Source organism: Hemicordylus capensis, chromosome 3 (assembly GCF_027244095.1).
Source record: "Hemicordylus capensis ecotype Gifberg chromosome 3, rHemCap1.1.pri, whole genome shotgun sequence".
In the NCBI taxonomy this organism is placed as follows: Eukaryota; Metazoa; Chordata; class Lepidosauria; order Squamata; family Cordylidae; genus Hemicordylus; species Hemicordylus capensis.
The window spans coordinates 269,204,673-269,228,760 of record NC_069659.1 but is presented as its reverse complement, the minus strand read 5'-3'; the positions used below and the strand labels follow the sequence as shown (position 1 = coordinate 269,228,760).

Genomic DNA, 24,088 nt, shown 5'->3' with positions numbered 1-24,088 from the left:
AAAGGAAGCCAGGACTTTGCCTCTGGGAAGTTTAGTCTAGGGAAAGTTTGTTTAGTCAGATTTTGTGTTACACTTTCTGTTTCTTTGGTGAGTGCTTTGTATATCCCTGAAACTGTTGTATTATTGTTTACCTGTAACATAACTAAACTAAGAAATACTAGCCTTCGCCCATCCAGCCAGGGCATTGCAAAAGTATCCATAAGATTTTAAAGGTGCTTTTGTATTTTCCTAGGTACCTGTTCCTTGCAACTGGGTAACCATGATTTTTAAAGCATGCCACCCCATCATCATTTGGGGTGCTTTTTGAAGTATTCTTGTTACCTACTGAGTATTTTAACCTGTAACTAAAAGCTGAGAGAGCCTCAGATGGAAGCAGTCTGTAGCATTTGAATAAAACTGTTTTTATTTTTGTTCTTTTCTTTTACAAGATCAGGGTGGTGTTCTGTGGGTGGGGACTCCTACGATTTCTCCATTGTCATGGACAGACCACCATCTGGTTAAGGTTGGACCTACAACCGCTTTCCACTTTCGCAGGGGCGAGGGGCCTATTAGAATGGTCCGCCCGAAGAGGTTACTGGATCCGGTAGGATTCCAAGAAACCTTGGAGGGATTTAATGTTGGCTCTGCTGGTGATCCTGTTGATGCCCTGGTTGAGAACTGGAACAACTTGCTCACCAGGGCAGTAGACACGATTGCTCCTAAGCCTCCCCTCCAACCTGCTTCAAAATTGGCCCCTTGGTATACGGAAGATCTACAGGGGCTGAAGCGGCAAGGTAAGCGACTGGAGTACAAGTGGAGAAAAACCCGACTCGAATCCGACAGATTACGACATGGAGCACATTTAAAGATCTATGCTCAGGCAATACATGTGGCAAAGAAGCAGTTCTTTTCTGCCCGTATTGCCTCTGTGAGTTCACGTCCGGCGGAGTTGTTCAGGGTTGTGAGGGGAATAGTATCTGCTCCCTCTCCCTTGAACCAGAATTTGGGCATCAGTTACCCGCTGTGGTGTGTTTAATGAAATTTTCGCAGACAAAATCTCTCGGATTCGGGCTGACCTAGATGGGGACTCCACAATTAATTTGATGTCTGAACTGAAGGTGTCCGACAACTCCTCTTATACAATTCGACTGGATCAATTTGAGTTTGTGACTCCTGATGATGTGGACAAGCTGCTTGGAGCGGTGAGGCCTACCACTTGTCCTCTTGATCCTTGTCCAACATGGCTTGTTCTATCTAGCAGGGAAGCTGTTGTAGGCGGCCTGGTAGAAATCATAAATGGTTCTCTGAGGGAGGGCAGGATGCCTCCTTGTCTCAAGGAGGCAATTATTAGACCTCTTCTAAAGAAGCCTGTGTAAGATCCCTCAGAGTTGAGCAACTATAGGCCAGTTTCCAATCTCCCATGGCTGGGCAAGGTAACTGAGAGGGTGGTGGCCTCTCAGCTCCAGGCGGTCTTGGAGGAAACTGATTATCTAGACCCATTTCAAACTGGCTTTCGGGTGGGCTATGGGGTGGAGACTGCCTTGGTCGGCCTGATGGATGATCTCCAATTGGCAATGGACAGAGGAAGTGTGACTCTGTTGGTACTCTTGGATCTCTCGGTGGCTTTCGATACTATCGACCATAGTATCCTTCTGGAACGTCTGAGGGGGTTGGGGATGGGGGCACTGTTTTACAGTGGTTCCGCTCCTACCTTTCAGACAGGTTCCAGATGGTGTCGATTGGAGATTGTTGCTCTTCAAAATCTGAGCTTAAGTATGGTGTTCCTCAAGGCTCCATACTCTCTCCAATGCTTTTTAACATCTACATGAAACCGCTGGGAGAGATCATCAGGGGATTTGGAGCTGGGTGTTACCAGTATGCTGATGACACCCAGATCTACTTCTCTATGTCAATTTCTTCAGGAGTTGGCATGTCCTCCCTAAATGCCTGCCTGGAAGCAGTAATGGGCTGGATGAGGGAGAATAAACTGAAGCTGAATCCAGATAAGACGGAGGTACTTATTGTGCGGGGTCGGAACTCTAGAGACAATTTTGATCTGCCTGTTCTAGACGGGGTCACACTTCCCCAAAAGGAACAGGTTCGCAGTCTGGGAGTACTTCTGGATCAACGTTTCTCCTCTCACTCCCTGCTGAGATACGATCCTCCCCATCTCTGGCAATTTTCAGAAAACACCTGAAAACACATCTCTTCAACCAGGCTTTGTCAGCTTTTCAAAACTTGTTTTTCTGATTATTTAATTGTTGTTTTATGATGTTTTTAATTGATAATCATTGATTTATGCTTATAATTTTTGTTTAATTATTAATTTATTTTAATGGTGTTTTAATGTAAACCGCCCTGAGCCTTTTGGAAGGGCGGTATAAAAGTTTTTATAATAAATAAATAAGTAAGTCTCTCCAAGTGGGGTTTTTGACTCAGGAGAAGGGCGGGGACTGAAAGGGGTTTTTCCTCTAGTGCAGACCAGTGTTTCCTCTAAGGTGTGCACACATGCCTACGCTCACAAGGTTTTTTATGTCCACTTAAGTAATTTTAGATTGCGCTCAGGTTGAATCAGGGAGGCCCCATTCTGAATGCATGTGTGCACACACTGCCTTGATACACCTGCCCAGAACAAAACTCATTCTACACACAGATGAAAAAAGAGAGAGAGAGAAAACTGGTGCAGAAATGTCCTCAGACATTGAGCAACTACCAATTTCCTCACTACGTGTAGGCTTGCACATGGAAGATTTTTGTACTTTTCCAATAATAAAATAAAGAGAGTTTTTCCTGGGATTCCACCCCAAGGCCAGGGAGGTTCAACCTCTGTAATAAAGAGGGGTGGTGGAGGTATCCTACAGATTCTACCAAAAATGACAGGAAGGTTTTAGGAGAAGCCTTGCTAGAAAGCTCTGCCGGGATGATTCAGCAAATTTCTTCCCCTCACGTGAGCTTGCTCTGAGAAAAAGGTTATAATTCACTACAAATCTTCCTTCAGCACTCCCCTTAACAGTCCAACCACTGCCAGGCCAATTTCCTGCTTCAGAAGTGCTTAGAGAAAACTCCCAACATGCTCTCTACGCATCTCTTAATCACAAGGGGGCTATTCGCCTGAAGTGCCCCTCTACATGTGCTCCCAATACCTGTTCAAACAGGCAGAAGGGCAATCAATTCAGGATGTCATTCTGCCTGTGTACAGAGATGATCAATTTGGGATATCATTTCAGGGTCAGGACATCTTCTGTCGATGTCATGGTAGGTGTGCTCTCAGGGCAACCTTATCTTTGTGTGCATTGGCAGGTGTTTTTTCCAAGCCGCACTTAAGTTTTTCAGACTCTCTCCCTGAGAAAGTCAGTTTGGGGATCTTCCATATATCTTGAATTTCCAATTTCAACTTGGATAATTACTATAGTAAGTGGCATTTTGGGGAAGCACTATACCTGGAAAAGATTTATCAGTGCATCCCTAGCAGCTGATCTGAAGCTGCACCTGTTGAATTTCTGCTTGCATAGTCCAGTGTTGAACTGGAAGACCAAGGAAAAATGTGGGTACATAGAGCCTAATTTTTAAAGATCGCTTAATATAAGAAACAGTACAAAGTCTTTACTACTTACAGGACACACTAAATTGCAATTTCCATGCTTTTCAGAGCACAAATGGAATTTTAAGCATCTTAACTCTCATCTTAAACAGAAAGGTTTGTGTTTATATTCACATTAGGAACATTTTCACTAGAAACACGCTGTTGCAAATGTTCCGTTCCCGAAACAGGGGCACCCTTCAAATGAAGGACTCGTTCTGTTGGAACAACCAGCTCAACCGGATATCTGTGTGCATATGTGTGTGTTTACACACACACACACACACACACACACACACACAGGGAGGGAAAAGTAAATGGCGAGGAAATGCAAGAGGTAGGGTATGTAACTGTTCTACATAAACTTAAAAGTGTAAGAAAGAGTGGCAATCCACAAAAACAATCATTGGCAATTAAAAAACCTTCCTAGCCTTAAGTTAATTAACACCTGTAATGTAACAGGAAATCATTGTCTCAATAACCCTGAGCAAATAGTTTGTAGTATAGTACAGTCATGGTTATGAAGATGTATGTTTGTTGGTTAAAATGTTTAACATTTAATATTAAGCAGTGTTGCTATGTGTGCCATTTCCAACTTCCAATCCAGAACAGCAACACAATTTTTAAAAATGTTCTTGATTTGCACTACATTTTGTAAGGATGCAGAACAAGAACAACTATTGCTAGCAGATACCTTATTAGCAGTTAATAAGCATCTGGCTTCAGACCAAACAGTGTAACAGACAATTACACAAGCAACACACAAGTATTCCAGAAGCAGATGCAACTGTGGGTAACATTTAGCAAAATGTTTACACTTGTTACAGCTACAGCCCCATTCCACTCACACCCAAGTGTTTGAATATAAAATGTCAACATGAAATGAGAAGTGCATACAGCAGCAAGATCCTACCTTGAACATTCTATTAGGGAAACTTTCAGCCGGCCTTCTGTGAGTGAGAAATCTTTTATATTGAGATTCCAGTCTCTATATTCTTCACGTGGCACAACTTGAAATGGAAAAAACGGCTTGAACCTAGTTAAAAGATAAGTACACATCACTGTTTTTGACACTGATGATTTCAGTAGTTCAGCTGGAAACAATGAAACTACAAGTAGGGTCATGGTTGGGGGACACGGCAGAAAGAAAGAGAAGATTCCTCCTTTCCCCTCTGGCAGATTCCTCCACCAGTCAGCACCACATCATGCAGTCATTGTGGCCTAAGGACCCAATGGTTTCTATTATCCTAGAAAGGTGAGCAAAGGTTTTCTCAAGGGAGAAAACAGGCATGCAGCACCTGCATTCCCCACCCCTCACAAACAAACAAACAAACAAACAAACATCCATCCATCTTATTAATTCTCCAAGACGGGCCATGCGTGGAGATGTGGCAAAAAGGAGGCGACCGGTCGGCCGGGGGGGGGGGGGTTGGGGGAAGAGGCGACCGGCCAGCCGGGGGGTGGGGGGAAGAGTTCCGGAACAGCAGGGAGTTTTGCAGCACAGCTGGAAAGCAGTTTGACAGTTGGCTCGGGGGTGCCGTAAAGCAGCAGGGAGCTTGGAGGCTGGGGGAAGCAAGAGACTTGTGGGGGCAGTGAGAGCAACCGAGAGAGCTGTGGGGGGATGCCACAGACTGTGTGCAGGACCACACAGATGCTCTGTGCAGGGTCAGCTAGTAATTGATATTTTACTTCCTAAGTCAAGCTTTTAAGAAACCCATGCACTTTAGCCTTGACTATCAGGAGAGCCTATTCCTAAATGCTGTTTTGGTAGAGTGCACTTCTTCAATTATAAATATATATATTTGGTCAAATGTTATAACATATCCTACTGGAGGGAGGGAGGAAGAGAGAGAGAGCGCAGATGCTTACACACACTTTATCATGCAAATCCTCCACTGGGGGATAGTGCAATATGTAATAATGGTAAAAGATCCTAAGTAAAGGTCCTCAGCATGCCTGAATGAATCTCTGAATGATGAAGGCATGTAAGCACAGTATAGCTACACAAACATTCTACAAGCAGAAACATAAATGATACCATGCAAACTACTTTAAGATTTTCTAACTAAGAAGCCTAACACACCAGTGATGTAGATACTGGGTGCAACCTTGAAAAGGTCTATGGAGCTCATGCATGCTTACTTTAGTGAAAGATCATTACTTTGATGAAATTAAACAATTCTCAACTTTAAAAAAAAACCCTTACCTAAAAAAGGTGCTTAACTAGAACCTACAGAATACTTGTGTCTCAACACCCTACATCCATTTACTAGGTGTAGATAAAATAATAGTTTGTGCAAAATATTAGTGTATAGAAAGAAAAAAACGTGAAAAGGATTCTGGTGAGGAAGGGAGTTTGACCCAATCTTATAAAGCAGGAGAACTATTGGAATAAATGCAAGGAACCCTGGATACCACCCTCAAGGGATCAGTTTCCATGTTAGCAGTATACCAAAACAAGCTGTTCCCAGACACCACATATGCTGCAGGTGTGACATAAAAGGACAAATACATAACTCTGGCAGGGATAGGCAAGGGGCAGTTGGCATTTTCTTTTACATTTTCTAGAATCATAGTTTTACCATTGGAAGGGACCTTGGAAGTCTTCTAGTCAAACCCCCTGCTCAGGGCAGGAAACCACTTAGCCGGAGAACCTGTTTGAAAACCAGGAGAGCCATCAGAGTGACTTCTGCCATTTTAGCATACTTTCGGCTTTCCTCCCTGTACCCAGGCATTTGCCTGACAAGTAGGCAAGGCCTGAATGTCTCTATAGAGGCAGGCAGACTAGAGATTGCTGGGGGGAGATGTGGCTCCCAGATGTTCCTGAATGCCTTCCTGGCATCCCCTTCGCACTCACCTGGCAGCACATGAATGTGCCTTCAGTTCTGGTAAAAAGCTCCTACCCTGGCGCTGGAAATGGCAGGTACTATGCAAAGCTGGCTGTGCATCCACCTCCATGTGGCACCAGGGGGAATTCTTCACAGAATCAGAGATTCTGATGCAAGATAGTAAAGTGCAAGATGTCAGCCAGTGTAAGTTGCACAATAGCACTACACAGTAGTTAGTTGTAGATCTAAAGAACTATTTAATTTCTGTAGGACGACTCAGGGTCTGGGATGTAAGCCAGTTTGGATGTAAGCCAGTGACTACTACCCTTCTGTGCTAGAGTTGCTAGTAATTGACACACATTTGTAAAAGGGAGTGATGGGAACATTTTAAAAGAAAGTGTGCCTTAAATATACTTACACTGAAAGCCCATCGTGTCTTATTCAAGTAGCCAAGTAAGTATTGGAAAAACTGTTGAACAATGTCCATAATAGTAACTGCATAAGAACAACCCTGCTGAATCAGGCCCCTGCTGGATCAGGCCCAAGGCCCATCTAGTCCAGCATCCTGTTTTGCACAGTGGCCCACCAGATGCCGCTGGAAGCCACAGGCAGGAGTTGAGGGCATGCCCTCTCTCCTGCTGTTACTCCCCTGCAACTGGTACTCAGAGGCATCCTGCCTTTGAGGCTGGAGATGGCCTACAGCCCTCCGACTAGTGGCCAATGATAGACCTCTCCTAAATGAAGTTATCCAAACCCTTCTTAAAGCCATCCAGGTTGTTGGATGTCACCGCATCTTGTGGCAGAGAATTCCACAAGTGGATTATGCGTTGTGTGAAAAGGTTCTTGCGTTAGTTGGTCCTAGATTTCCTAGCAATCAATTTCATGGGATGACCCTGGTTCTAGTGTTATGTGAGAGGGAGAAGAATTTCTCTCTATCCACTTTCTCAACACCATGCATGATTTTATAGACTTCTATCATGTCTCCTCGCAGTCGGCTTTTTTCTAAACTAAATAAATAGCCCCAGGTGTTGTAGTCTTGCCTCATAAGAAAGGTGCTCTAGGCCCCTGATCATCTTGGTTGCACTCTTGTGCACCTTTTCCAGTTCTACAATGTCCTTTTTTAGATGTGGTGACTAGAATTTTACACAGTACTCCAGGTGTGGTCGCACCAGTTTTGTATAAGGACATAATAATATTAGCAGTTTTATTTTCAATCCCCTTCCTAATGATCGACACTTTCAACCTCAAGATTCCTCTCCTGGTGAGTCACCGACAGCTCAGATCCCATCAGCGTATACTCGAAGTTGGGGTTTTTCTTCCCAATGTGCATCACCTTACACTTGCCAACATTGAACCGCATTTGCCACTTTGTCACCCACTCACCCAGATTGGAGAGATCATTTTGGAGCTCCTCCCAATCTGTTTTGGATCTCACTACCCAAAAGAGTTTGGTATCATCTGCAAATTTGGCCACCTCACTGCTTACCTCTGCTTCTAGATCATTTATGAATAAATTAAAAAGCAGCGGTCCCAGTACAGATCCCTGGGGGACCCCACTTCTTACTTCCCTCCATTGTGAAAACTCTCCATTTATACCTACCCTCTGTTTCCTGTCTTTCAACCAGTTAGCAATCCACACATGTACTTGTCCCCTTATGCCATGACCGCTATGTTTCCTCAGGAATCTTTGATGAGGAACTTTGTCAAAAGCTTTTTGGAAGTCTAGGTATACTATGTCAACCGGATCACCTTGATCCACACACTTGTTGACACTCTCAAAGAAATCCAAAAGGTTGGTGAGGCAAGATTTACCTTTGCGGAAGCCATACTAGTTCTCTCCCAGCAGGGCCTGTTCTTCTATGTGCTTTATAATTTTATCCTGGAGAATGCTTTCCATCATTTTGCCTGGAACAGACATTAAGCTAACCAGTCTGTAATTTCCCAGATCACCCCTGGATTCCTTTTTAAAATTTGGAGTTACATTTGCTACTCTCCAGTCCTCCGGTACAGAGCCTGATTGCAGGGATAAGTTATATATTTTAGCAAGGAGGTTTGCAATTTCACATTTGAGTTCTTTGAAGACTCTTGGATGGATGCCATCCAGCCCTGGTGATTTGTCAGTTTTCAGTTTTTCCAGACAGTTTAAAACATCATCTCTGGTCACTTCTATCTGACTCAGTTCTTTAGCCTCCATCCCTAAAAAGCCTGGTTCAGGAACAGGTATATGCTCAGTATCCTCTGCCGTGAAGATGGACACAAAGAACTCATTTAGCATGGAAATTATATCATTCTAATGAAATTACTTTTAACACTTTCTAATTTCAACTGCCTGTCCTTGTCATATCAAATCATCTTATGCATGTACTTTCATTGAATTCCTGACATTGTGTCAACAGGAATGTCAAGTTACAAGAACATGTAATAAGTCCTCATAAAAGGATTTGTTCCAGACTCCCCTTCCTTCTCTTCTGATGAAGCGTAGTGTTAACCCAAATCCAACTACTGTATTCTTGTAGCATTTTTTAAAAAAAAAGAATATTTATACTTCGTTACTGTCAAAGCAATAAATTAACGAGAGACTTCAGCATCATAGTCACATAAGATGGAACTGCTGCAATGCATTTTATATGAGGCTAGCTTTGATAACTGTTCAAAAGACTGTATCTGTTGCATAGCCAATGAGTATGAGATGCAGAAGTGTAGTGGTTTTATAGTTAGGTACTGGCATATGGCTACAACCACACTGCATAATGTTGTCAGTAGTGTGTTTGTGTGTGTGTCTTTCACTACCATTCTTCCTCAACCAGCTTCATATCAGTTCCTGAAGGTTCTTCCACTTGCTTGCTGTCTGCGTTCTCTTCTCCCTAACACCTTGTCTCCCTTACACAACAAGAATAAGTACCCAGCAAGTGAAGTATCACCCTTTTGCTGGTAAATATATTGTCCTACTGCTAAGCATGTCATATGCAGCTTGAAAGGACCAACAGCTGCACTTCTACACTTATTAGCTCTAGTGGAACACAGTCATAGTTAACTAGGAACCCCCAGCTCACCTTAATTTAAAAACCAAACCACCACCACCACACCCTCCACCAATTTTCTAACTGGTTTATCATCATCATCTACATTTTATATCCCACTCTTCCTCCAAGGAGCCCAGAGTGGTGTACTACATACTTGAGTTTCTCCTCACAACAACCCTGTGAAGTAGGTTAGACTGAGAGAGAAGTGACTGGCTCTGAGTCACCCAGCAAGTATCATGGCTGAATGGGGATTTGAACTCAGGTCTCCCCGGTCCTAGTCCAGCACCCTAACCACTATACCACACTGGTTCTGTTTAGATATTGGAGCGTGTCTGATGAGATTATCAGGATCTCATTCTACCAGGGGCATAGCCACCATTGAACAGATTGGTTCAAATATCCCAGCCGTGAGCCATGGAAGCGCCCACACAAGCCCTCCAGAGTTCATTCCCAGCCTGGTTCAGGGCTATAGATATAGAATCTATAGGGATGCTCTCCGGCCTAAGGCCCCTTCCGATTCCTCTCAGCCCTAAAGCAATCTCCCATTGCAGTACCCAGCCTGCCTCTTTGTACTCTCCCCTACACTACAGGTCTAACCCTCTGCCTAAATATAATGTCATGGTAGCCCAGCCCTGCTGGCCCCACCCTATGGCTCAGGTGCAGAGCTGCCAGCTGTTGCACCAGTGGGTTGGCAGCTCCTCTGGGTCCTAGCACACAGCCAGAGTTGCCAGAACCTAAGGGGTATACTCGTGGGTCAAATGGGCCGTAAGCCAGAATTTGGCTTTTTAAAAGCCAAATCTGGCCACCTAGGCACACACTCACTGCATTTGGGTTGGTCAGTGCTGCAATTGCTAACTCCCCCTTTCATCCTTGCTGCTGTCTTGAAGATATCCTCGAGCTGGATGGATTTTTATTGCATAAAAATAAAAGAACAAAACAAGGCATGCCAAAACCAAACATTCTTATATTAGCCTTGTTAGTCAAATGTTATGAAGAACTTGTGAAAAAACAAGGAGCGCTCAGAGACTAACTGTAACAATCATAAGATGGTTTAGCATTGCATAAGCTTTCATGGGCAATGATGACCCACTTAATCAGTCTAAACAAATTAAATAGCAAAACAAAATCAACCCTGATAAAAACCATCAACAGCGTAGTAATCTCACTGTGCCAAAAGCCTACGACAAGAACAATTTCACATCACACCTGGATGACAGTGAAATACTTGCTAGGTGAATGTGTTTGCTGAAAATGTCCCATAATCAGGGCACATTATAATAAAGGCCCTATCCTTGGTAGTCATCCACTAGCCTCCAGAAGGTGGGAGTGTTCAGAGTAGAAGCTCAGTTGGCGTTTTCAATAAATGAACAAGTTCATATGGGAATAAGCAGTACCACAGTTGAAAGCCATTTAAAGTTTTCGAGCATTTTAAATTGCAACTGGAAATGTGCTGGAAACTAATGCAGATCCTTCAACACTGGTGAAAGATTAACACAGTTAAAAACTTGGCCAGCATGTTAAGAGACCTGGTGCTAAAGCAACTAGAAGGTTCTCCAGGTCTTAGATGCCATTTGGGCATCCAAAAGCAGGGCTGGATTAAAAAATGCACCACTCCTGCTCCTCCAACTATGAACTTCCTCCTTAAAGCAAATACAATCACATACAGAACAGGCCAAATATGTTTATGGCCAAATACATCACTTGCCAACAGAGCCAGCATATTTTCTGGACTGAGCTTCAGTTTGTTACTGCCCACCCTTACTGACTCTAGGCACCACTGCCACAGTTGGATCAGATGAAAAATAAGTCACTGAAAGATCCAGAAGAATCCAGTTGTACTTACTTTCTCTATGCCCCACAGCAAAGGTCATCCACTAAAATAATCTAGACAGTTTCAACACCAGAACTGGACCAGAAGCAGGACTGAAATATGTCTGGGTAACCCACGTCACCCAGGAATGTCTAGCTTCTAACCCCTATGTTTTCAGTGCTGTCCATTAGGCTGCTACATTTCTCTGCATCATGTCATGCTCCCAACAGGCTGTCTAAGCTTTTTCATCATGCTCAGAAACAGACTCCTGGTAATGAGATCTAGATATCAGTCTTTAAAAAGATAAAGAGTACCAGTATAATATTGCACTGTGAGATTCTACAACGCCATAAGCGCCCCCACCCCCACCCCAAAAGTCTTTAGCAACATTATGGCTGAAGTGAAAGAGGATTCTTTTCCCTAAATTGATTTGTACCAAATTGATTAGTGCCAACATCAATTTTAACAAGTTGTTCTAGTAAGAACTAATCAGCCTACTTTCTTTTCACTGTCTCTACATCTGGACTAAATTTGGCACAAATTGAGGTCCACAAGTTAGTTCTCTTGCGCCTAAAATGTTCATGTGTCTGGTATCTTGGATCGGGGTGGATGTCGTCATTACAAACTGCACCACTGAGGTGTCTCTGTGTGTCATTCACTAGAGTTGTTCCAAATTTGGTTCAAATTGGTTACACAGTCCTCAAGTTAGTGCACTTGTGCCTTGAAAGTTTATGCATCCACCACCTTGGATTGGGGTGGGTGACATCACAAACTATACCATAGGAGCATCCCTATGTGTCCACTCAGCTGTAGCCAATTTGGTTCAAATCTGACTGTCCTCAAGTTAGTAAACTTGCACCTCCAAAGTTTATGTGTCCACCATCTTGAATTGAGGTGGATGACATCACAATCTTTGCCACTGAGGTGTCCCTACAGCTGTAGCAAATTTGGTTCAAATCGGTTAGGTGGTTCACAAGTTAGCCCACTTGTGCCTCAAAAGTTTACATGTCCATCTTGGATCAGGGTGGATGACATCATCACAAACTACACCACTGAGGTGTCCTTATGTGTCACTCATTAAAACTGTACCTAATTTGGTTTAAAATTGTTAGATAGTCCACAAATTAGCCCGCTTGTGCCTCAGATGTTCACGTGGCCACCATATTTAATTGCAGTGAGTGACATCATCACACACCATGCCATTTTGGCATCCCTATGTGTCCCCCCATCTGTAGCAAATTTGGTTCAAATCAGTTAGGCAGTTCACAAGTTATCCCACTTGCACCTTAAAGGTTTATGCTTCCACCATTTTGGATTGAGTTGGACCACAAACTACGCCACTGAAGTGTCCCTACAACTGTACCCGATATGGTTCACATTGGTCTAGGCATTGCGAAGTTGATAGGGTGGGACACATGGACACACACACAGAATGTTGGATGATTTCATAAGCCTACTGGAAAGCAGGCTAAAAAATATAAATACACATATGAATGTTTATACTTGGAAAAGAAATTGTAGCACAAATTTCAATGTTAGGATTTTAAGATCTGACAGCTAGGAGCTACCATTTTCTCTTTAAGTGGGTACTTTCTTTCAGCTGTATACAGTTTGTAGAAGTTATGATGTCTGACAAGTGCCAGGACGGGGATAGGTAAGTGAGACAGCTGCCTAAGGTGCAGCACACACAGGGCACAATGAATGGCAATTTTAAGTGTTATACTATGGAAACATTTAATGTCAGGAAAGTCGTCCCTCTGCGGCTTATATTTTTTGATGCTTCAAGTAGCTGACATTAAAATGAAGGTCCAAAGCTTTTCAGTGGTAAATACTGCATAGGGATGTGCACGAAAGGTTGTTCGGCACGGCGGGGGTAGGGCTTTAAGGGCGGGGGAGAGTGTACTCACCCCCCCCGCCGCATTTCCCCCGCCGGCGCTCTCGGAATTAGAAGCCCCTCGGGACGGCAGCGTTCCTCCCTGCCGTCCCGTTGCCCCCGTCGGCCGGAAGTCCCGTTTGCGCGTGCGCCCGTCATGCGCGCGCGCGTACGGCCGCGTGCGCGCACGACGGGCGCACGCGCGAACGGGACTTCCGGCCACTTCCGGCCGACGGGGGCAACGGGACGGCAGGGAGGAACGCTGCCGTCCCGAGGGCCTTCTAATTCCGAGAGCGCCGGCGGGGGAAATGCGGCGGGGGGGGGTGAGTACACTCTCCCCCGCCCTTAAAGCCCTACCCCCGCCGGCGCCGAAACGCCGAATTGCCCCCACCACCCGAAACGTTTCGGCAGCCTTTTCAATGGCCGCCGAAATGTTTCGGGCTCAAGCCTAATACTGCATGGATATTTGGTCATTGGAAAAAGGATAGACAGACATGGCTAAAGTGAGAAACAACAATCTCACCCTCCTTTTAAAAGTAATTCATTAATCCTACAGCCTGAATGTATGCATAATCCAACTGTTTCTCAAGGAAGCAATAAATATGCTGTTTATGGCACAAAGAGGTAGCAGAACCATGTTATATATAGGGCTGGTTCACATAACCATCCCAAAGATAGTCCGACAGGAACTGGAGGTTCCTGAGGAGCATTTCATCTGAATCTGCCAACCACGAGTTCCCAATTTCCACCCAACTTTTATATAAGATTATCCTCCCAACTTCAAAACGTTGGTGACAAGTTGGGTGGAGAATCTCAGGCAGAAGTTGAGAACAGGAGCAAGAAATGAAGTAAAATTTTGAAAGGTAAAGTGGCATAACTTCCCTAAATACCTGCCTGGAGGTGGAAATGGACTGTAAGAGGGATAACAAACTGAAGTTGAATCCAAATAAGACTGAAGTACTGACTGTGGAGGATCAGAACATGAAAGGTGACTTAGATCTGCCTGTTCTGGATGGGGTTACACTCCCCTGAAATATCAGGTACGTAACTTGGGATTGCTCCACACATGTGCAACAGCCATGTCTGTGCCAGTGTCACGCAGGGGCAGCTGGAAGATGTCCCGCTGGCATGCGATCATAACTGTGGGGAAAACCATGGTAACAGAAGAGATGGTGAGCACTGTTCCCCCTAAGGCATGCACACACTCACACGTTTTCTGATGTCTACTTAGTTAATTTTAGATCCCGCTTAGGTTGAATTAGGAAGGCCCCACTGTGAATGCATGTGCACAACCAGTGCCTTGATTCTGCTGTCCAGAACAAAATTCATTCCGCACAGAGATGAAAAAAATTAGAGAGACCTCTGGTGGTGAGTGGAGGAGCAGCAGGTATGGGCCTGCTCTCTGCTGTGTTAGAAGATATGGAAGCCCTCTTTTTAAAAGGGATTGTGCTGCAATTCGAACACTGGATCGCATTTTGAGCACATCCCTAGTTCAGGGGCATAGTAAGACCCCAGGGGCCAGGGGACAAAACCCAGTCGGGGGGCCCATAATGCATGCCCTTGCACCCCAATCTACACCCCCTGAATCTGACATCAGACACAAGGAGCGGGGCAGCCAACATCTCCCCACTGCCTCCCCTGCCCCACTGCTGCCGAGCCTGCCCTGCAGCCGCTACTTATCTTGGCCTCCGGGGGGTGATCTGAGCACGACAGGCATAGCAGCCAGCCTCTCCTCTCTAGCTGAACTGTGCGCCTACGCAGTTTGACTATGGACGCTGCATGCCCATGACATCACAGGCATGCAGCATCTATAGTCGAACTGCAAAGGCATTCAGTTTGGTCAGAGTGGAGAGGCCCGCTGCCCCCATGCCCGCCACCTGTCCCACTCGATCACCAGAACTGCCAAGAGCTCAAGATAAGAAGTGGCGGTGGGGTAGCAGGGGCATACTTTACTGGCCTACGTTCACTTCATGGAGAAACACTGGCCACAATTCAGCTAAAGTTATTTGTGACTAAATCCTACAAGAACTAAATTTTCAATCGTTTTTGACTAACACTGCATGTTATCAGTGTTATCAGGGCTGCATCAGATCACTGCTGCCCAGAACTACCAGTCCCAGCTTCAATGTTGTGAACATTTATTAACCAAATAAGTTACCTTGCTTAATGTCCCTGCAAGATGTACAAAAGGGAAATACAAGTCCACATAGGTTCATGAACATGTTTGCCCATGAAAGGCATAAAGCTGCTGGGGTGGAGAGATTTTCAATCAGGCAAAAAGTACAGTAGGGGTTAAATCCTGCCCCACAAGGCACAAACGTTTTTTAAAACTATGTAAGTTAAAATTACTAAGGCCATTTCAAACAAAAAATGTTCAAAAGGAATGCCACGGAAATACTGGAATAATTATTTTGTTAGTTTACTGTTAAAAGTTAGCCACATATATTAAACCTTTGAGGTGGGGGGTGGGGGGATATATTTTAGCTCGATGACACATTTCTTTTATTCTTAAAAAAAAAAAGAATATCATGAACTTTAGTTTACAATTGTTATTCACTTTCAGCTACTACATAAGTGAGACAGATGCAACCCAATTTTATGTTTAACTCAGAAGCAGAAAATCCCACCAAGTGCAGTGGAACTTACTTCCTATTAGGGATGTGCATGGCCTCCGAACCTGTCCGGTTTGGCACGGGGGGGGGTTGTACCTTTAAGGGCAGGGGGGTAGTACTCCCCCACCGCCGCTCTTCCCCCTCCGGCGCTGTGGCTTTTCGTAAAGTTTCTGGGGTGGCAGCGTTCCTCCCTGCCGCCCCTGCCCCCGTTGTTAGTCTGCCAGAATCTCAGTCAGTAACACGCATGCGCCCATTCCGGTGCGCATGCACATCTGCCGCCGCTGTGCGCATGCTCCGCATACATCACACGTCGACATGTGACGTATGCGGAGCACGCACGGGGCGGCGGGTGCACACGTGCGCCGGAACGGGCGCATGCGTGTTACTGACCGAGACTCTGGCAGGCTAATGATGGGGGCAGGGGCGGCAGGGAGGAACGCTGCCGCCCCAGAAACTTTACAAAAAGCCACAGCGCTAGAGGGGGAAGAGCGGCCGGGGGGGTAAGTACTACCCCCCCCGCCCTTAAAGGTACAACCCCCCTCCGTGCCGAGCCGCCGGACCGGTTCGGGCACACCCCTACTTCCTATCCATGTGTAGTTAGGACTGCAGCCACACTTTATTTTACAAAACTGTGGGTAGTTCTCCATGCCAACACAATCGTTTTATGAACTAGCATATCTTCAAGACATTATGTACTATTTTTAGTTGACACATAAAATTACAGGTATGTCATTAAACTACTAAAATTCAAATGAATTCTCCAGGTCCTATTTATATTTCAGTACACATAATTTTTAGCCTACTTTCCATACTGAAGAAGGCTTATGAGATAGTCATGTCCATGGGTTCACCCCTAATAACTTTTACTTTACAGTCCAATACAAAACAAATTCGCAATACATGGGACGAGGTCCTAGGAAATCTTGTCATGAGTATTTCTACTGCAATATGCCATTTTGAAACAAGATGGTGGCCACTCAACTGATCACCACCACCCCCGTTAGAACTAATGTGTTCACACTCAAATACAAAACTGACTTTAATGTTGGGGAGGGGGGAGAGACAGAAAGCAAGCTTAGTTAATTCTACTTGGAACCATTTGGTTCTGACACAGATACCCAACATTAAAACATACTTAAAAATCGCAGATGCTAAGGTTCTTAAAGTGTGTCATAGAAAACAGGAATTAGGCAATGGCAATATGATCTCAACTGAAGCTGTACCTGTGGACACTTACCTAGAAGTGTCCCACTGAGCTCATTGATACTCACTTCCAAGTAAACAGGTACAGGGTCAGAATCTATCTATATATTTAATTCTCTTCTACATATTTAATGCTCTAAGGAATACCTGTGGCTAATCCCATGCATGGGAGCTCTCATGAGGAGAGCTGCCGGATAGCCACAGGACGGGTGGGAGGGAGGGAGGAAAATGGCAGCTGTAGCTGGCAAAGAAAATGCCGGCCGGCCAGAAAGTGGAGGGCGGCAGCCAGAAAGGGATGGGGGATGGGAGAAGAAGCTGGCTCACCAGCCAACCAGCTGTGGGTGGGCCAGCTGGCCAGAAACAGGGGAAGAGAAGAAGCCCACCTGCCCACCAGAAAGTAGGGAGGGGGAGAAGAAGCTGGTGCCTGGTCAGCCAGAAAGCGGCGGGGGGGATGGGCAAGGAAAAGGCAGCATGCGGGCCAGCAGGGGAAGGCGGTGGCAGGTGGGTGGGCCAGATACTCCGCACTCGGCCCAGCTAGTACCAATTAATTTCATTAGAATATAGTTTAAATTAAATTAATTGATTAGAGTTTTCAGCTATTGGCTTTTTCAGCTGTTGACTATTAGACTATTTGTGTTAAAGTATTGTGACTATTAGACTATTTGTGTTAATGATGTATTGTACCACTGTGAGGAAATATATAATGGTAATTTTTAGATAATCTTAAATTAGACTATTCTTCTTTAAGATATTCTTAAAATGCATATAGTGAACTAGCCAGATGGCCCATGTCATTTACAAATATTTCTGATCATTCTCAAGTAACTGACATGCTTCTGTTGAACAGGTGTTTCTAGGTTTGCTGAATGGAATGTATATCCAAAACATGCTTCTGACTATGCCAAATTTATGAAGCCACCATCTTTTCATTTCTTTCTGTGTGCACTTTAAGCATACACATAGATCTCATTTTATCCCTAAGGGGTTAATTATACACAAAACTGTAAACAGTTGTATGTACATGTAAAAATCATTTTTTTCTTTTTAAAGGAAGAACCACCACTCAGGTAAGGGGTTGTCTGTACTTTTTAACAGATAAGCATGGGATGGGGTGTATGCTTCTCTACTCAGAATCCACACCCCATGTTTCCCAACAGGGAACTGCTTCCCCCTGTTGCAGGGTTTCATACGCATGTTTATAAAAGGTTCTTGTGCATCTGCGATCTCATGGCGGGTGGGGTAGGGTGGGAGAGGAGTCATTTTAAGAAAAATAGCTGGAGGGAAGGGCTTGAATATGACAACTGCCTGCTGAAAGTTGCAGCCTCCAACAAGTCCCCCACCTTTAGGATATTATTTAATATAACTTCATTTTTTAAAGTCAGATTTATTTATTACACATCTTTGTATGTAATGTGATGTTTGCATCTTAAGAGACTGTACAGATAATCTTCCAAACTCTAAAGAGGCATGCTGCTGTAGTAGGTTATTGTTCACATTTTCTCATAAGGAACAGAACATTTAGTAAGGGTGATATTTAGAACAGTTCTGGCAGTAGAAAAATAAAGAGTTCTCAGCAACAATGAAGCTTTTTAAACAGGAAAAGACTTTGCCCAGTGGAGCTACTGAAGACCATTTCCTAAGCTTCCATTTAACTACAAGCAAGGGTATTAAGCAGAGTATGATCCAGATTATCCTAAGAGAACTACTACCTTTCCAAAACATGGCTCTTTTGCATTCTTCAATATTGTTGGGCAAGATTTCTTTCTCCCTCCAAGGCAAGAATAACTTACTTCATTTTGACTGAAAATTATTTCAGAACCTTTGATTTTACAGATTTACATACCTTCAGCCAAGTGCTTAAGGTACTCTTTTCAAATCAATGTAAAATTCATTACCTTAACACCCCATTGTTTCTTCTAACATCACTGCCCACTTACAATTCCAGTCAGATGAGGCAGGAGTGGTAGAAACAACAGCTGGCAAAATCCCCCATTCTAAGTAATTCTTGAGGACACAGGCACCATCCAGATCTAAACCTAGTAATTTTATGTCCCCTCGATACCCTAGTCCACAGTCTTCAAGTTTCCCCCTATAATTGTTTTCACATCTACCCCTCCCTCAGTACGTCAACATCCTTTCCTTCAGCTCCCTTGCCTCTGGGCTTGTTACCTACCTGCTGGGGCCCCTCTCAGTCAGATTACTTATGTGGCCATCCCAAATAGTCTATCATTTGATAAACCTGCAGGCCTGAATGAGGATTTAACTCAAGCCAGATTGAAAACTAGTCCTTTTCACTGAGTCCTGGACCATGAAGCTTTGTAAGACCTTTTAGATGAGCTCGGCTCTACTGACACATTTTATTTGACTTTGCTAATAAAATTCGGCTAGAGCTTGTCAATCAGTTGGTTACTTTGAGAGTCCTGCCTCGTTGCAAATAACTCTGCTGTTTGTTATTATAGTTTATCTCATTCTGCTTCTATTTCTTTTAGTTTTTGTTATATTTAGCCTTATCTAATGAGCTTTAAATTTTAGCAGTTTTACCTTCCTTATTATGCAAATCCAGTTTGTATCTGTTCCTTATTATATTAGTCAAAGACCTAAATAAAGATTGATTTTGGCTGAGCTGGTATGATGGCACAGAATATTCCAACTGCTCAGAAAACCAATCAGTGTAACATTTTTACAATACAATAGATATGCTGATTACACTGAATGTAGTTTCTATGTTAACTACCTAAAGAAAAAATGCAAAGAACTCATTTAAACCACATTTTGAAGAAGCTATATAGCCAATTTTCAGATTCTATATTGCACCAAAATGCTTTAAGCATCTTCTCAAGAATATCAAGAAATGATAATCTCCAATTACCTAGCTTACTTGAAATCAATTATTTGTTGAGCTTATTACCTTCCAAATTTAGTTCTTGCAGGACCTTATATGATATATATGATGCAGTAAGAACACTCCAATGATTTATAAAAGTGACCAGCTATCTAACAGAGGCAAGGTAGAGACCATATAGTCTAGAGTACATTTTTGCCAAGTCAGCAACTGTAAAGAAATAACATGTACATGAGTATTCAGTGTAAGGAAGCATGTTATTTCTTCCCCGCTTCATGAAAAGCCTGTAAGCAGACAACTGCCAAATAAAACTGATATGACACACACCACAGTAGTAACTAACAGCAGAAAAAGATAGTGAGCATGGATCACTAATACCCCAAGTTAACAGAACCAGAAACTACAAAACTAGTATCTCTCACTTTGAAATACTTTGCATTTCAAATATATATTTTACTATCCATGCAACAGAAGTAAAAGACTTTTTAACTTTTACGTAACAGACTAATATCCTTATTATATACAGAACTCACTCACTGATTTAGCTGTGCTAAGCAGATTAGGTATCTAATGGATGAACTCGCAAGACCTAAATTAGGAAATACAGCAGCAGTCAGGTTTTTCATATTCCTAATGTACACACAAGTTTTCACGAAACTGGGTGTAGAACAACAACAAAAACAGGAATCAGTGTCTAAGTTGCAAGGTACTTTTTGGCAGTTGCATATAGCAACTGCTAGGGGTGTGCACGGAACAGTGGAGCTGCGGTCCGGCACTGGGGTGGGGGGTTCCAATAAAGATAGGGGGGCTTTACTTACCCCTCCCAACAAAGGCACCGTATTTTTGTGAGCAATCGGGCGGCAGGATATCTCCCTGCTGCCCGCTTCAATCCCCGCTCGGTGTGGCGCGGCTCCTCGTTTTGTATACAGAATCGGGCGGCAGGATAGTTCCCAGTCCCTGCCGCCCCCTACAAAGCCCCGCTCAGCTGGCGGCCGCCCCCTTCAAACCCCCTGCAGCCCCCAAGAAGACCCCTGCCGCCCCCTTCTTGCTAAATTTCTCCCCATTGCAAGAGGACGGCAGGAGAACTCCCTGCCATCCCCTTCGCCGGCTGGGCTGCAAATGGCTTCTAGGAAGCCTTTTGCGCGCGTGCGCAAACCATACTGACTTGAAACCAAGTCTTCATATTTCAAAATCTTCAGCTGCAAGATTCTATAAAAGTATATTTACAACACATCATGCATGACTGATTCGCAGCAAACTACATCTCATTCTAAAATACATTACTTGAGAAACAAACAATGAATATTTATATACCGCTTTTCAACCAAGGTTCCCAAAGCAGTTTACACAGAAGAAATTCAATTCATTTTAACAAGGCTTTCATGCATCTAGAATCCAGGTGCAGTATAGTCAATAGTATATCTATTTTATATTACAGAAACAGCCAGAAACAAGAAGGGGAGGGGGGGATAACATTAAAATTTTATTTCTAACTCGCATTCTAGAGGCAGTATATAATCAAGCTTACTGAAGTTGTAGAAATGAAGTTCTGAGTAAGATTCCCACCTCCCACACCCCCAATTCTATCCTCTTGAAAGCTTTCCAAAGTGATTTTTTTGGGGTGGGGGATGAAGTAAGAATTGAAAAATGTCAGAGCAGGTGATATATAACTCATATATGCACTGATCAAACAGGAAGACAAGATGAAAACCTAGGGAATCCCACAAAGATTCACGGGTGTAAGAATCATCATCTACAAGCACCCAGGCCAGGAAAAAGTAGACTTGGTCAAGACAGAGCTATCTCAGGAACAAGGGATAAACTAGTCAATGGCGTAACCCAGACCTCATAGCCAACCATATCAACACCTGCTACTTGCCAATCCACTGATGTTTATGCAATTGTTCTGACCCTGTGGATTTTTTTATGTGGGTCAGACCAGTAGGCCTTTAAGGATTTGCATGACAGAACATGAGAGCAAGATTAGAAATATGAATATGGAGACTCCCCTGACTGCTGATTTTGTTAAACAGAGGCACTTACCAGAAACAATTAAAAAAAATTGTCATAGAAAAAGTGACAGATAATACAAGAAAGGGTGACGATTTGATTTTAAAATCGATTCAAAAAGGAAGCCTTCTGGATATTTCCTCTAAAGTCTATTTCCCCCATGGGTCAATGAATAATTAGATTTATCTTCATATCTATAAGGGATTTATTGTACATACTATTGAAAGACTGTTTTTGATGGTCAATATATAAATGTCTTTACCTCTAAGATTGTCAAGGTGGACTAGCAGATTTCACACAGCTGGTATAAACAGATCTAGCTGAATGCAAATCACTTAGTATCTTAGAAATCTTTGAAGAGTCAGGTTGCTGAAGGCTCTGGTGAGATACATTTAACATTCTAAGAGTACTTTATAAGATGGGCATTGATTGTCATACATGTACAGGAGGACGTCAATATTCGTGGGGGTTCTGTTCCATGGTACAACTGTAGATATGGAAACTACATTATGGCAATGGGGGATTGGGGGTTAGGTTCCCAGTCGGGAGGAAACAATTGTTAAAATATAAAAAGAATATTGGCAGGGGGATAAGGGCAGAAGCTTCCTACCACACTTAGCTGCTCCCCACAAGTCATACTGTGCCCCAGAATGTCCCCAGATTGGCTGAAAAATGCCAGTTTTCTCTTTTAAAAAACGGAACCACTTTGAGACTCCAAAATACAAAATGGCAGCAGAAAATGAGCTCTGCAGATCTTCAGATCAACAACTAAAGCCAAATGTCTTGCCCCATGCAGGGATCAAAAATCTAACTGGCACACAAATCTGAATCCATGAAGCAACTTTCTCAGGTTTTAACAAAAAAGTGGAGATGAATGCTGCAAAGTTGTTGGTCAGAAACAACAGAGATTAGATTCCATCATTTTTCTTCTTTTTAACTGTCTCTCAATACTGCAGTTACCTATCTATATTATTCTCTACTTTTTCTTCCATGCTTTCTAGACATATACTTTGCAAATGAACGCATAACAATATTCTACATATTAAAAAGAAACATTATTGGCAATACTAACATGAAGTAATTTAGCGAAAAATATTTTTAAAAACCAGTAGAAGGCAGGGACAGCCTATGAGCAGCTAACAGGCATCACCAAGATAATAATACAGATTAGTAACAGAGTTAGTGTAGCACAATGGATAGAAAGAGACCAAGCTGTAATAAGTCCCCAGTTCAAATCTTGTCTAAACATATTTGGTAGCCTTAGGTAAGACACTCTCACAGTCTCAGCCCCTCCTCTCCTCACTAGCAATATGGAAATAATACTGACCAATAACAATACTTACATTGTTGTTTTAAGGATTACTATAATGCGAAGCAATTTTGCATTTATATGGGACTTGGAACACTAATTGGCTCTCCAACATGAATTTAACCAGTCAACAATAAACTTGATTAGAGACTACTAAAAAAAAGATTAATTCATAACTGCAATTAAGAAGTCAGGTGACAGCTGTAAAAAGCTGTGTTCTTGGACAAGTAAAGAGACCCTCTTCTAAAAAATGCTATTAGCCAGTTAGAAGCTGTGGGACATAATTTCAAAACCAGTTTGTCAGAATATGAATTCTTGTTAATTCACATGACAAGTTTATTTTTTCTCACAGCTAGCACAATTACACCCATCTAGTGATTTACTAGCAGAACTTCTTGCAGCTGACTGTATCAAATTCTAGGTGACTGGAGGCATGGACTAATGGCTCATAAGGAATCTATTTTTAAAACACATTTAGCCAGTATTTATTCAAATATGAAAAGTGTGAGCAGCATGGGTTACTGAACACTGAAAGTCACAAAGCAAATTTTAGAGAGGAATGTTACCTTGCTTTCCTGTCATCTTTAGTACACTAAGTATTTGCACCCCAAAACTGCCCTGATTAAAAGAATTTTCTTCTTCAAGGCAACTATATTTCTTCGACTAATGCCTGAATGAGCAATCTTGGATAAAAATGATACCTGAATCCATTCCAATATGGTTCTAGGTCAGTTTTGGCACAGAACCTACCCTGCTCACCTTGTCAGATAACCAGTGCTGGAAATGGTATGGGGAAAGATTGATTCTCCTGGAACCTGCACAAAGATCATCAGCAAAAGCCCTCTTCTAAATGCCTCTTGTCAGAGGAAAGGTGGGAGGCAACAGGAAGAGGGTCTTCTCAACTGAAGCAGCCAATCATCTTCCCAGGAAGGTTCATCTGGCAGCTACATTATTACCAACCAACCAACCCAGTTTATTGTATATGACTATAAGTCTTTACAAGATGATTAAAAAACACA

The 24,088-nt window shown here is 43.1% G+C and overlaps 1 protein-coding gene across 1 annotated transcript in view; it reads right to left on the bottom strand.

Annotated features, from left to right (window-relative positions):
* The window catches only part of PDZD8 (PDZ domain containing 8), a 112,893-nt gene that overhangs the window by 62,403 nt on the left and 26,402 nt on the right, over window positions 1-24,088 (bottom strand). Inside the window, exon 2 of the mRNA XM_053309479.1 lies at window positions 4,473-4,595. Within this exon, the coding sequence (XP_053165454.1) occupies window positions 4,473-4,595 (123 nt within the window). The remainder of the gene's footprint in view (window positions 1-4,472; window positions 4,596-24,088) is intronic.